General features: G+C 43.3%; 1 protein-coding gene across 4 annotated transcripts in view; it reads left to right on the forward strand.

Moving 5' to 3' along the window:
* The first annotated feature begins 3445 nt into the window (after positions 1–3445).
* The window catches only part of XPO1 (exportin 1), a 62234-nt gene continuing 52265 nt past the window's right edge, over positions 3446–13414 (forward strand). The window contains exons 1-2 of one of the 4 annotated variants that reach the window (XM_055242299.2): positions 3446–4599; positions 8203–8334. In XM_055242299.2, the coding sequence (XP_055098274.1) occupies positions 8209–8334 (126 nt within the window). In that variant the 5' untranslated portion in view covers positions 3446–4599; positions 8203–8208. The remainder of the gene's footprint in view (positions 4600–8202; positions 8335–13414) is intronic. The other 3 variants (XM_055242301.2, XM_063617931.1, XM_063617933.1) reach the window with 3 other exon arrangements.

A 13414-nucleotide genomic window follows, 5' to 3' on the forward strand; every position in this document is an offset into this window, starting at 1 on the left:
ACAAGAGAGTACAAGAAGAAGTCACTGGTCTGCAACCCTGAAGAGGGCCTTTGCCAGAACCTAAACCATGCTGACACCCTGGCCTCAGACTTCCAGCCTCCAGTACTGTGAGAAATAAATGTTGTTTAAGCCACCCAGACTATGGTACTTTGTTACAGCAGCCTAAACTGACTGTTACAGCAGACCTATAACCCCATCTCATTATTTTTATTTTTGGCCTAGAAGTACTTCAACCAAAACAGCTATAGCTTCCTCTGTCCTGTCTGAGAATGGTCCAAGTTAAGTGATATACTTCTCTCATTTCTCCATGAGTAAGAGAATCTTGGGACCCATTGTTGAATGTCACCTCATAGAAGAACTGTACAGATTTCTCAGACTATCAAACTGTAACTCCAAGATTTAGCAGCCTTGTCACATACTTTTTCACTATGTTCTCAAAAGGCAGCAACTCACCTGTAGGCAACTGCTGATTCTGCTCCTGATTGATTTGAAGCTTCACAGACTCTACGTAGATTATTCACTGGGGTCTTAACATCACAGACAGAATACTCATAATTTTCCATAAACATTCTCCACACTAAATTGAGCTTGATAGAAATAGGGGTGCAACCCAGACTTTATCTTCCCAGGTCAATTTTTTCTTGAAATGAGTATCCTGACTAGGCAAGGTGGCTCAGGCCTATAATCCCAGCACTTTGGGAGGCTGAGGCATGAGGACTGCTCACCTACAGGAGTTTGAGATCAGCCTGGGTAACATGGCAAAACCCCTTTTCTACAAAAAAAAATATATGTATACATACATGTAAATATATATTTACATGTATGTATATATACATATATGTATATATAATATATATTATATATTATATTTATTATATTTATTTATTTATAAAAAACTAGCTAGGCGTGGTGGCATGCATCTACAGTCCCAGTTACTCAGATGGCTGAGTCAGGGAGGATCCTTTCAGCCTGGGAGAGACACAGTGAGATACTTTTTCCAAAAAAAAAAAAAAAAAGAGAGAGATCCTTTCTCTCTCACCCTGTTTTAGCATCATACACAATCACACTTTTGTCAGAGTTAGACTGGTAATTTTTTTTTGAGACAGTGTCTCACTCTGTCACCCAGGCTGGAGTGTACAGTCGCATGATGGCATCATCACAGCTCATGCAGCCTCAGCCTCTCAGGCTCAAGTGATCCTTTCACCTCAGCCTCCCGAGTAGTTGGGACTACAGGCGCATGCTACCATGCCCAGCTAATTATTGTATTTTTGGTAGAGACCAGGTTTCGCCATGTTGCCCAGGCTGGTCTCGAACTTCTGGGCTCAAGTGATCCTCCCACCTTGGCCTCCCAAAATGCTGGGATTACAGGCCTATGGTAAAATTGATTTCGTTATATGTCCTTGTAGGTTTTTTTATTGTTGTTTGTTTGTTTTGAGAAGGAGTCCCGTTCTGTTGCCCAGGCTGGACTGCAGTAGCGTGATCTCGGCTCACTGCAGCCTCTGCCTCCCGGGTTCCAGCCATTCTCCCGCCTTAGCCTCCCGAGTAGCTGGGATTATAAGTGCCCACCACCACGTCAGGTTAATTTTTGTATCTTCAGTAGAAAGGGGTTTCACCATGTTGGCCAGGCTGGTCTCGAACTCCTGGCCTCAAGTGATCTGCCCACCTCGGCCTCCCAAAGCACTGGGATTAAAGGCATGAACCACCATGCCTGGCCTATCCTTGTGTTTAAAGTCGCAGTTTCCAAGATCCTCTCCATGCCCATGTTAAGCAAGGATTTACTGTATTTGCATATACTGTATTTGTAAACTTTCCGTTACACTTTCATCTCTAGATTGCTTATACCTTATACGATATAAACTTTAAATCATCTCTACATTGCTTATAATGCCTTATACAATGTAAATGCTATGTAAATATACTGCATTGCGTTTTATTTTGTATTATTTTTATTTATTTATTTTTTTTTTTTTTGAGACAGCGTCTTGCTCTGTCGCCCAGGCTGGAGTACAGTGGTGCAATCTTTGCTCACTGCAAGCTCTGCCTCGTGGGTTCACGCCATTCGCCTGCCTCAGCCTCCTGAGTAGCTGGGACTACAGGCGCCCGCCACCACGCCCGGCTAATTTTTTATATTTTTAGTAGAGACGGGGTTTCACCATGTTAGCCAGGATGGTCTCGATCTCCTGACCTCGTGATCCGCCCGCCTCGGCCTCCCAAAGTGCTGGGATTACAGGCGTGAGCCACCGCGCCCGGCCTACTTTTATTGTTGTATTTTTTAAAAATATTTTCCACCCAGGGCTGGTTGAAACTGAGGATGGGGAACCCAGGATACAGAGGGCCCACTGTACATCATATATCATACATAGTACATTATATATGTATGTATATATGTATATAAAATGGCTTGATTCATTTATATAATGAATCATCCAAAATCATTCTGGTACATCTAAACATTGAGTTGTTGGGTTTTTCTTTATTGGAGGGGGAGTTAGAGTAAGTGGTGCTTTGAGGTTAGCCATAGTCCATCGTGGATGAACATTTGCTAAAGAAAATTGTATTAATTGCATAAATCATTTATCCACCTCTTGGTGGCACAAAGGGCCTAGTAAATTTTGGTGGGCTATTTGCTCTTAAGCAAAGAACAATCTGTAAAGCTGATTTGGAGGACGCTTGGGAACAAACGAGAGGCAACCACGTGAAAGGCAATGTGCATGTGACTTTCACAGAAAATACTATTTGATGATGATTTAGTACGTGAAGTGCAGCTAGGCTTAAAGGAAAATCTGAGTGTTGCAGATCAAGGGCACCAGGTGGGACGCAGTTGCCATGCAAGCTCACCCAGCCAAAACATGCGCTGTCAAACCAATCACTTGGGATTACAATGTTTTAGTTTTCAGGAAAGGTAGGTTGTTGAAGCAGCCAAATTCCAGCCTGGTGAGACAGAGCTGAAATTTTAAGGAGACTTTCCCAAGAAGTATTTCGATATCTTTTCCGAGACCCTGAGAAGATCACGAGGCGCCAAGAATGCAGGCCCTGCGCCTCACCCCAACTTCTCTCTCAGCTACCTGGCCCCAAAACCAGGCCTCTAAAATGGATTAGAGAGGTCTGGGGCCTAAAATTGGCCTCGGAAGCGTTCTTTTCCCTCCTTTCTCCACCCCTCCCAGAGTTCAAAACAACTGGGTGTGCCCTCCCTTTTCCGAACGCAGCCCCCATCAGAAGGGCGGATCCTGATTCCCGCGGGCTCAGGCCCCCGCAGGTTGGCGGGAGCCGGTGGGGGCGGGCCGGCCGAGTCCTGGGGAAGCAGAGCAACGCTGCCGCGCGCCCGGATTAAACTCGCGCCGCCACCAGCTCACGAGCTGCGCCCCATCGTCTCCGTCACCGAAGGCGCCCAGCCAATGAGCGGGCGGGAAAGGCCGGGCCTGCGAACATGGCACCGGGGGGGGGGGGAGGGGGAGGGCCGGAGGGGGAAGAGAAGTCCAGAGCTCGAGGGCGGGCTGCGCTTGATTGACAGCTCGTTCGAACGAATCCTCCACGAGGCTTTCCTTCGCTCTCTTTTCTACTCATCCCTGCTCTTCGTCCCTCCTCCTCCTCCTCCACCCCTCTCCTCTTGCCTTTCGACCCTCCCCACTTCCCCTCCCCCACTCTGCGGGCAAATCGCTGCTGAAAAGAGGCGGGGGCCGAAGCGGCGGGCTCGTGTGGAGCCTTGAGGTGGGATTGACTGGCGCTCGGGCCAATGAGAGATAGGCTCATGGCGCGGCTGTAGCTGGAACTGACCAATAGGAGGGCGGGCTGGGGGCGGAGGCCCAGGTTCCAAACGCTCCGCGGCGCCATGGGCTGAAAACTCAACCGAGATGGAATCTCCCAGTCTGAACCGGTTTCAACCGGTTCCGAGTTTGAGGCACTAGGAGGAGGGGGAGAAGCGGCTGCAGCGGCCGCGGCAGGAGCAGCGGGAGCTACAGCATCAGCAAGAGCAACAGTAGCTACAGCCCCGGCGGCGGTGCCTGTTCCAGTCTTTGCTGCTGCAGTCCGTGCAACCACCCAGAGGGGGAGGGGGGAACCACCAGTCGCTGAGGAGCAAGAGAAGGGGGGAAAGTTTAGGCGAGCCTGGGGAGGGGGGGCCCAGCACCGGAGCCGCGTGAGAGAGGGAGCCGTGTTTTCGTAGGGGGGAGTCGGACTGCAGCTGGCAGCAGAGCGTCCCCCCGGCCGTGTAGACTCTACACCCCCTACTCCTGCCGCTTTTGCTGCTGCCTGTGGCTGGAGGGTCCCCCTGGGGCTGAATCTTTGGGACTTGACCCCGTTCCCTCCCCCTTCCCTCACTCCCCAGCCGGGCGGGAGCATTTATTCCCCAGATTAATTCTCCCTTTTTTGGGGGGGGGGGCGGGTGTGTGTGTGTGTGTGTGTGTGTTGGAGGGAAGCGTCCCTGAAATAGTAAATATTATTGAGCTCTTTTTGCCTTTTTCCTGTCCGTTTTTTTAATTTCCTTTTTTGAGGTGGGAAAACTGTGAAACCCACCTTGAGTCGTCCCCTCTCCCCCCTCCCCACCTTCCCTCGCCCTAATCCCCCGACAAGGAAGGAAGGAGCAGTTGGTTCAATCTCTGGGTAAGTCGACTGTGTCTTCGGGGCCGAGGGTCGGGCGGCGGCGCGGCCGGGCGGGCGGGAGGCCGGCGTGGGGCGCGGCGGCGGCGGCCGCGGGAAGCGAGCCCGGGAGGCGGCGGGCGGGCCGGGGGCGCGGCGGGCCCACAGCGGAGCCTGCGATTGAATGGAGCCGCTTTTGCCGCTGGGGGATGGAGGCGGCCTTGGGAGGGGAGCGCTTGCTGGGTCATTCGCGTGTGCCGGTGGCGGTGGAGGATGGCGAGGAGCGTGATAGTGAAGCGGGGCCCCGCGCGGGGTGGAAGGGCTTCCCCAGCCCGTGGGGCTGGGGAGAAGTTGGGGTGATTTCAGGAACATCTCTGTAAATTATTAGGAGTGGAAGTTTCCAGAAATATTTAGTGCAGCAGCATTGAAACGTCCGCCTGCATCACGTGGCCCCCTCGGTGGAGAGCTTGGGATGGGGGAGGGAGGGGCTGCCGACTCCCTGTTCCTCCAGCAAGGAAACTCGAAAGCTCTCCGGTTTTTTGCAGAGTGGCATGTGAAGTAGGAAAGATCAGTTTTTCAGGGGCCTGCACATGGGATTCCGTCTTGTAGTTCGTTTTAGGGGTTTGAGTGTGATAAGTTGGTTAAACCATTTACTGGTGGCCTTGTACAGTGGAGGATGCCCTGATTCTCCTTCATTCCGATGTCTGTGAGTTTGGGTTGGGTGGGAGGAAGTGGTGTAGTAGAGGAAGCATTCAGTACTGGCTCAGCCCGGACCTCCTCGGATCACGCCGAGGCCATGCTGCATAGAGAAAGGGGCGGTGAACTTAAGGCGCCTGGTCTAAATGCCTCCTCCGAGTATGGGCGGGGTGAGTGCGTGCTCTTGTGTGCTATAGTTAGAAGGGCTGCAAATCGGTTCGGGTGGGAAGCGAGGGGAGGGCGGGCTCTAGTGAGGTGTGTTTCTCCTGAATGAAGCAGGCGATTGCCCACACAACCTAAGGAGCAGTCTTTCGCCTTGTGGCGACTTGTTTTTCACCTAGTGTGAAGTTATTAAGCAACGGTTATGATTTTCTGGGTTTTGGATAGGAACTGGCATTGGGGGTCACTTGTAGAGTCACATTATCCATTAAGCTGGATAATCCCTAGTGTATGTTATCCAGTGAGTGGATTTGGGGATTGAAGAGCCCAACGGGAATGAGCGTTCGTGGTTACACCTCTCCCACTATGGCTTGTTTGCTGTCTGATTGTATATCTTAAGTGTGGGATGCTGCTGTTAGTGGGAAGAATGTTTTGGAAGCGGTTTGATTTGGGGGACTAAATGTGCTTGGCATTGACCACAAAGCCGCCATTTCTGTACTACATACAGTTCAAGAATAGGTAGGTCATTTCGAAGACAGCCGCTAGTTCTAAGGATGGCAAACTACTGTATTTAAATCCTTCTATTCTAAATCTCGTTTTTCACATCAGTGTAGTTCGGAGAATTCTATAAGAACAGTGTATTTGAAAGTGAAACTTGTAAGAGTCATTTTCTTAATCCTTTTTTGTTTGGGCATTCAACTAAGGTAGGAGGAAATAGGTGAAAAGTTTGTTCAATATTTAACCGAAATATTTGAAAACTTTTGATACATAGATATTGGTGCTTTGTGGACGTTGCTTTTAAGCCTCAAATTATTAAGATTGTTCTGATCTTTTAAATTTTATGGTACTTGAAGGTGGAGGAGAGTTTATACATTCATTTGTGGAATATATATTTCCTCTCAGTATTTAGATCTTAAGGTTTTTTTGTGGTGTGTAACAAGTATTCTGCTGTTCAAAAACGTTTGTTTAATGCCTACTACAAAACATTTTGAAGTCTCATCAGTTTTGTCAATAATGGACCAATTCTTGAACTCCTAATTGAGTTTCACATTATTTTTACATGGTATCAATCATAGGTGACTCATCTTTTGGAGTTCTAATCTGTTGTGACAGACGTTATATTTAAATAAGACATTTGCATTAAAATTGAAATTGCTGCCATTATTGTTATGGACATTTTTAAGCTGTTATAAAATAGCCAGGAATTAACGCCTTTTTTTCCGCCCTGCCAAGCCAGTTTGTCTAAATGTAAAGAAATTAGCTACTCATTTTCTGGTCCACAAAAGTTCCTAAAATGGGAAGAAGTGGAGATCTGACGTTGTTAGTTCTAAATACACTAAACTGGGGGTGCCATGGATGGCTTTCAGGATGTCCTGAATCCTCTATAATTGTATACAAAATCGTGAGTTTTTAAAAACTGAGTTAGAGCTATTGGTTCCTCAGAGTCTCAGGCATCTTAGGTTTGAGTGGCATTGGCTTTGAAGAAAAGCAGAGGAAAGATATATTTTATAATTCTGGGCGACAAAAAAGTGGATGTGTGCCAGCATCTTACAGTAGAATCCTCTTAAAAGGATAGCATTGCATATGAACTAGTAGGTTTTAACCAGTACATATTTGGGCAAAGTAGCTCATTTTTCTGTTAGAATTCTTTTTTATTTGGGAATGGGCAAGCTTTTACAGTTTTTACCTTGCCAATGAATACCTGGAATTTAAAAAATCTTGTTAGGCATATTGCCCATAAAGTTTTTTTTTCCTAGATCATATATTCAGTAAATATGTTTGTAGATGTAATTTCAATCCCCCAATTCATTGAGGGTTGAAACAATTTGAATGGTTTGAGTGTAGAAACTAAGTTATTTCTGTAGAGGCTAAGGGCATTTATACCAAGATATGTTAGACTTGTGGTTCCTGCCAACCATTGCTGTAGACAATAGGAATTACTGTATATCCATATTTTAATTTTTAACATCATTCTGTCTTTGTTTGTTTGTTTTTGAGATGGAGTCTCATTCTCTTGCCTGCCCAGGCTGGAGTGCAGTGGCGCATCTCCGCTCACTGCAACCTCCATCTCCTTGGTTCAAGCAGTTCTCCTGCCTCAGCTTCCCAAGTAGCTGGGATTACAGGCGCCCACCTCCACGTCTGGCTGATTTTTGTGTTTTTAGTAGAGACGGGGTTTTGCCGTGTTGGCCAGGCTGGTCTGGAACTCCTGACCTCAAGTGATTCGCCCACCTCGGCCTCCCAAAGTGCTGGGATTACAGGTGTGAGCCACCACGCTCGGCCCATTCTGTCTTTATAGCATTATTTTTATAAAGTTAAGATAATGTGAAGTGAGCTTTTACTGAGTTATCCAGAAGACCCTACTTGGGAAGAAAAGAAAATCACATTTACTTGAATTTAATCCTACTTGCTTAAAAAGTTTTGACATCAAGATACTGAACTGTATCACGTTTTAGGACCATAAAATCCTAATAGTGGATGCATTTAAATAATAGGTTAGCATACTTTATAAATGTTAGTAGAATAGGAAAGTCTTTCTGGTGTATAAACAGTAGAAAAGTTGAATGGACCATAATAATGTATGTAATTATCAAATAGCTAAGTAATTTCAGCTTTTGTTACTTGCTTTTACTATCTCAGTTTTTTGTAATTAAAGTCTCTAAAGTATTCATTAAAATATTTGTAATAACATGGTTGAAGTAAAATAACTTCTAGGAAGTTTTTGATAATACCAAAACTTGATAGGCAGCTTCAATTTTTTTTCTTTATTTTCAGTAATCTATGCCAGCAATTATGACAATGTTAGCAGACCATGCAGCTCGTCAGCTGCTTGATTTCAGCCAAAAACTGGATATCAACTTATTAGATAATGTGGTGAACTGCTTATACCATGGAGAAGGAGCCCAGGTAAAGTAGCCAACCAAAACTTTATAACATTATGACAGTGTAACAGAGTTGTTGGGTTTAGAATAAAATTTTAAATTATCACCTTTAAAAAAGATATTCCATGGTTTGCATTAATTTGGAATTCTGTATTAACCATAATGAGAATTGGTTTGGAGAAAGAAATTGCATAATGTTTGATATGGTTAGAATGGGTTGTTTTGGAATATTATTCTTATACTTGTTTTGTCCTTAAGAGCCAAATGTTATTAAATACTTTGTAGGTATTAAAGGTTCTCTGTACTTTTATATATACTTAACATGTTTGGAGCTAATATGATTCTTTTAAAACATTTACAGAAGTACTTCACAGATATGTTTGTTTAAATAAAAACAGGAATACCAAGTATTTTTATGTTAGTTGAATTTTGTGCACTTTTCAAAGTGGTACTGTTAATGTAGGGAATTATCTTAAACATAAACCAAGTTTTGATCAGTTTAAGGTTTTTGGTTTTTTTGAACCCAACTAAAAGGTGAAACAGAAATGTGTGTAAAATTTTAAATTGTATGTGTCACAAGAAAAAAAAAACTTGGTTTTTTACCTGTGGGGCCAAACATTTTTTTGAGACAGAGTCTCGCTCTGTGGCCCAGGCAGGAGTGCAGTGGCGCGATCTCGGCTCACTGCAACCCCTGCCTCCTTGGTTCAAGCCGTTGTCTTGCCTCAGCCTCCCTGGTAGCTGGGATTACAGGCACAGGCCACCATGCCTGGCTAATTTTTGTATTTTTAGTAGAGACGGGTTTACACTATGTTGGCCAGGCTGGTCTTGGAACTCCTGACCTCAGGTAATCCACCCGACTCGGCCTCCCAAAGTGCTGGGATTACAGGCATGAGCCACCACGTGCCAGCCCAAACATGTTTTTGAATGAGTAAAAAGTTCTGCACAGAAATCTTTTTTGAGATGGAGTCTTGCTCTGTCACCAGGCTTGAGTGCAGTGGCGCAATCTCGGCTCACTGCAACCTCCGCCTCCCAGGTTTTCAAGCAATTCTCCTGCTTCATTCAGCCTCCCGAGTAGCTGGGACTACAGGCGCGCCACCATGCCCAGCTAATTTTTTGTATTTTAGTAGAGATGGGTTTCATCATATTGGCCAGGATGGTCTTCATCTCCTGACCTTGTGATCCGCCTGCCTTGGCCTCCCAAAGTGTGGAGATTACAGGTGTGAGCCACCGTGCCTGGCCAGAAATCTTTTAAGGTAGTTTTGCTGCCAGAACAGTAGATTTCTGGTTAGATAAATGTTCAGCTAGTAGATGTAAGGTTACTTATATTGTCGAGATATTTATATTTGCAAAATTAAGAAACTGAGTGCCGGCCGGGCGCGGTGGCTCATGCCTGTAATCCCAGCACTTTGAGAGGCCGAGGCGGGCAGATGACGAGGTCAGGAGATCGAGACCATCCTGGCTAACACGGTGAAACGCCGTCTCTACTAAAAATGCAAAAAATTAGCCAGGCGTGGTGGCGGGCGCCTATATTCCCAGCTACTTGGGAGGCTAAGGCTGGAGAATGGCGTGAACCCGGAAGGCGGAGCTTGCAGTGAGCCGAGATCGCACCACTGCACTCCAGCCCGGGCAACAGCGTGAGACTCTGTCTCAAAAAAAAAAAAAAAAAAGCAACTGAGTGCCATTACACTTTTTGAAAACATACAAGGTGGATATAGTACTGTCTTTTATAGGTAGTCCAAAAAGCATCATGTATAAATGTTTCCATTCCCTTGTGAAATGCAACAGTACTTCTTTTACTATAGTAGAAACTTGAAAAAGGGCCCTGGAAGCGCTAAAAGTAGAAAAAATTACTCTGCAGTGATTCTGTAAGCTTGTTAGTCCAGGTTTATACTTTTAGGGCGTTTTGATCAGTACATTATCTCCTAAAGCATTCTTGAAAAAATTAACCATCCGTATTTATTATCCTTGTCATTTAGTTGTTATGCTATACATTCAACATGAAGCTTTAAGCTTCATCTCTTCTAGCATGGATGCATAGAAAGCAGCTGCTTTTGGAGGAAGCTATGAAAGTAAGGTTGGGTTCAACTTTGAATGTAATATTGGAAGTACGGGTCTGTAGCCATTGGGAAAAAGGGCATTTAATTTTTTCCGCATAGATTCAGCTACTAATACTGTTTAATCTTCGCACTAAGCTAGTTCACTGCATCTAAAGGTATGATAAATAAACCAACATAGAGCAGTGTTCTTCATGGCTTGTAACAGAACTAGTGGCAATTTTTGTAATTGAGAATATATTACAGTAATACTGCTTTTAGTAATGTTTCGTAGTATTAAGAAATTTAATGGTTTGTTTTAAAATTGACTTGTTAATAAAAAGTAGATTAAGAAAAGTGTTTCTAAATTTTTTTGTTTATAAGGACAATAGGTTAATTTTCCCAGAGTAAAAGGATTTTGTCTGCAGTAGTTAACAGATCATGTGACAAAATCAGTTGCGTAAAAATAACTAGCAAACTTATATTGTATTATAAATGAAACAAGATTTAGAGGTTAAAGCTGGTTAAGGAGTCCTTTTGGTCTCAAAGTCCTATGTCATTAGTTCAGTCTACTTTTCGTTTACCACCTCCTTGGGGGTCTTATTTCAAAGGAAAAGGAGTAGTAGTAGTAGCGAGCTGCTGTAGTGGAAAACATGATTTTTAGTGTTAGATGTCTTAATTTGATTCTTGGAAGCTCTCTCTAGTCATTGCTTAAGTCCCATGTACAGATATGACCTGCCCTACAAGAGATTGGAGGGTTAGTTATGAGGTTTAAAAGCACCTATTACAATGCTTGATAGGTAGAAGGCACTCTGTTTAAAGGGTACATTTAGCAGTATAATGAAAATGATTTAGCATGTGTGATACTCATTGCTTAAAATTAAAATGTTTTTTGCTACTCATAAAATATGCACTAATAATGACAAGAAAAATTTATTATACTAATTAAGCTTTTAAAGTCAACTGGGGAAAAAAGCTATAGGTAGCTTTTTTTTTTTAAAGGAATGTGTAACTTGGGGGAGGGGAATAAATTATTTACAAGGGTGACTTTTAATCTGTAGACAGAACTTCTGCATACATGGTTAGTATAGTAGGATATTTAGCACTGTAACATTAGAACTACCTTCTACCCTCTGTTATAAGCATTTTTCTATTTTTAGCCAAGTAGACAGCTAGAAAAAAGATACAGGAAGAGTTGGATGTTTTCTCCAATATTGTGTTCTGTTAAAGATCTTGAACTCTATTGCTTAGCAACTAAAATGCTTTCACCATTCAGTTAGTAGCACAAGAGAGATGCTAGGTTTTCTCTCTCTTTAGTTTGCTTTTGTGTCTTTTTTTTTTTTAACCCCTGCTGGGGTTTTAAGTTTATAAAGAACATTATGTAAGAATGGTGGGATTAGAATACATTAGAATGCAAATACTAGAAGTAACATCAGAGAGTAAAATTACAACTAACAGGAAAGAATATTATTTATGTAAAGATTGATATGAGTGGTGATAGTGTGGGAAGTATTTGATTCTGTGTAGAATGCTTATCACTTCAAAGCATCTGACAAAATGGTAACTTGACCAAGTAACTTTTACTGTGTGAGGATCTTTGATACAACTTTTCCTCTAGTTAGATAAGGTTATCTAGCTAGATATTCTCAAGGAGAAGACCAAAACACTGCTAAAATGTGCTTTGGCCCTAGATAACTCACATCATTATTCTTTCTGCCTTCTATCATTTCTCATATGACACATTATGCCCATCAGTCCTTTAATGAAATCAAATAAAAATGTGTATGATTGTATTTTAAAATATACACATTAACTCTTCTAACCACAGTCTCACAGTGGAAGCAGGCGTTTGATCTTTTCAGGCAACCACAGTGGTTCTGGTGGATTTCTGGGTAGAGAACAACCATATAAGTTATTGAGTATGTAGCAGTGTGTTTTGCTGATGGATGTATGGGATAGTCATGAATGTGGTATTGTATTTACTATCTGAGGAAAAGATCGTGGTTAAAATAAAGCATCAAAGTCAGGATAAGTGTATGATTTCTTTCTTTCTTTTTTTTTTTTTTTGTGATGAGACAGTCTCACTCTGTAGCCCAGGCTGGAGCGCAGTAGTGGGATCTCAAATCTCTGCAACCTCTGCCTTCTGGGTCCTGGTTCAAGCAATTCTCCTGCCTCAGCCTCATGAGTAACTGGGATCACAGGCACGCCCCACCACGCCCAGCTAATTTTTGAATTTTCAGTAGAAACGGGGTTTCACCATGTTGGCCAGGCTGGTCTTGAACCTCTGACCTCGTGATCCGCCCACCTTGGCCTCCCAAAGTGTTGGGATTACAGGCGTGAGCCACGGTACCCAGCCAAGCATACGATTGTTTTTAAAGACTAGAATAAAAGCCAAGCTAAAGATTATAAGGTATTTTTGCCAGAAATGGTTGTAAGAGTGCTTCCTACCCTGTTTTTGATGCTTTATTGTTTATAACCATAGAATTAAACCCATGATAAAGTAAAGTATAAAAGAAAGGTAACTGACAGATTTTAAAGTCATCAAACTTTTTTCTTGCTCTGTCACACAGGCTGGAGCACAATGGCATGATCACAGCTCACTGCAGCCTTGACTTCCCAGGCTCAATCTTCCCACCTCAGCCTCCTGAGTAGCTGGGACCATAAGTGCGTGTCCCACCACACCTGGCTCATTATTAATTTTTCTTTGTTGCCCAGGCTGGTCTTGAACTCCTGGCATTACAGACATGAGCCACCACACCTGGTCCAAACTTTTTGCTTACAACTTTTAATAGAAATAGGTAAAAGAAATAGGAAGGATCTAATTGAGTTATAAAACAACCTTTAAAGATATAAAAGTGAAAAAGATTAAGCCCTTGCTTTTTGTCAATAGAATTAAAAGCTGTTGGTAAAAATATTAATGTTGTATGAAAAACTTGTTGAAATGAAAAATATATATGTATGTATATAAAAATAAACTGTCGACATGGCTGGATCTTAAAAACTGTCAAATGGAAAAAACTAATTGCAGGAAAGATTTTTTTTTTTTTTTTTTTTGAGAGGGAGTCTCACCCA

This window comes from Symphalangus syndactylus, chromosome 14 (genome assembly GCF_028878055.3).
Source record: "Symphalangus syndactylus isolate Jambi chromosome 14, NHGRI_mSymSyn1-v2.1_pri, whole genome shotgun sequence".
Taxonomy (NCBI): Eukaryota; Metazoa; Chordata; class Mammalia; order Primates; family Hylobatidae; genus Symphalangus; species Symphalangus syndactylus.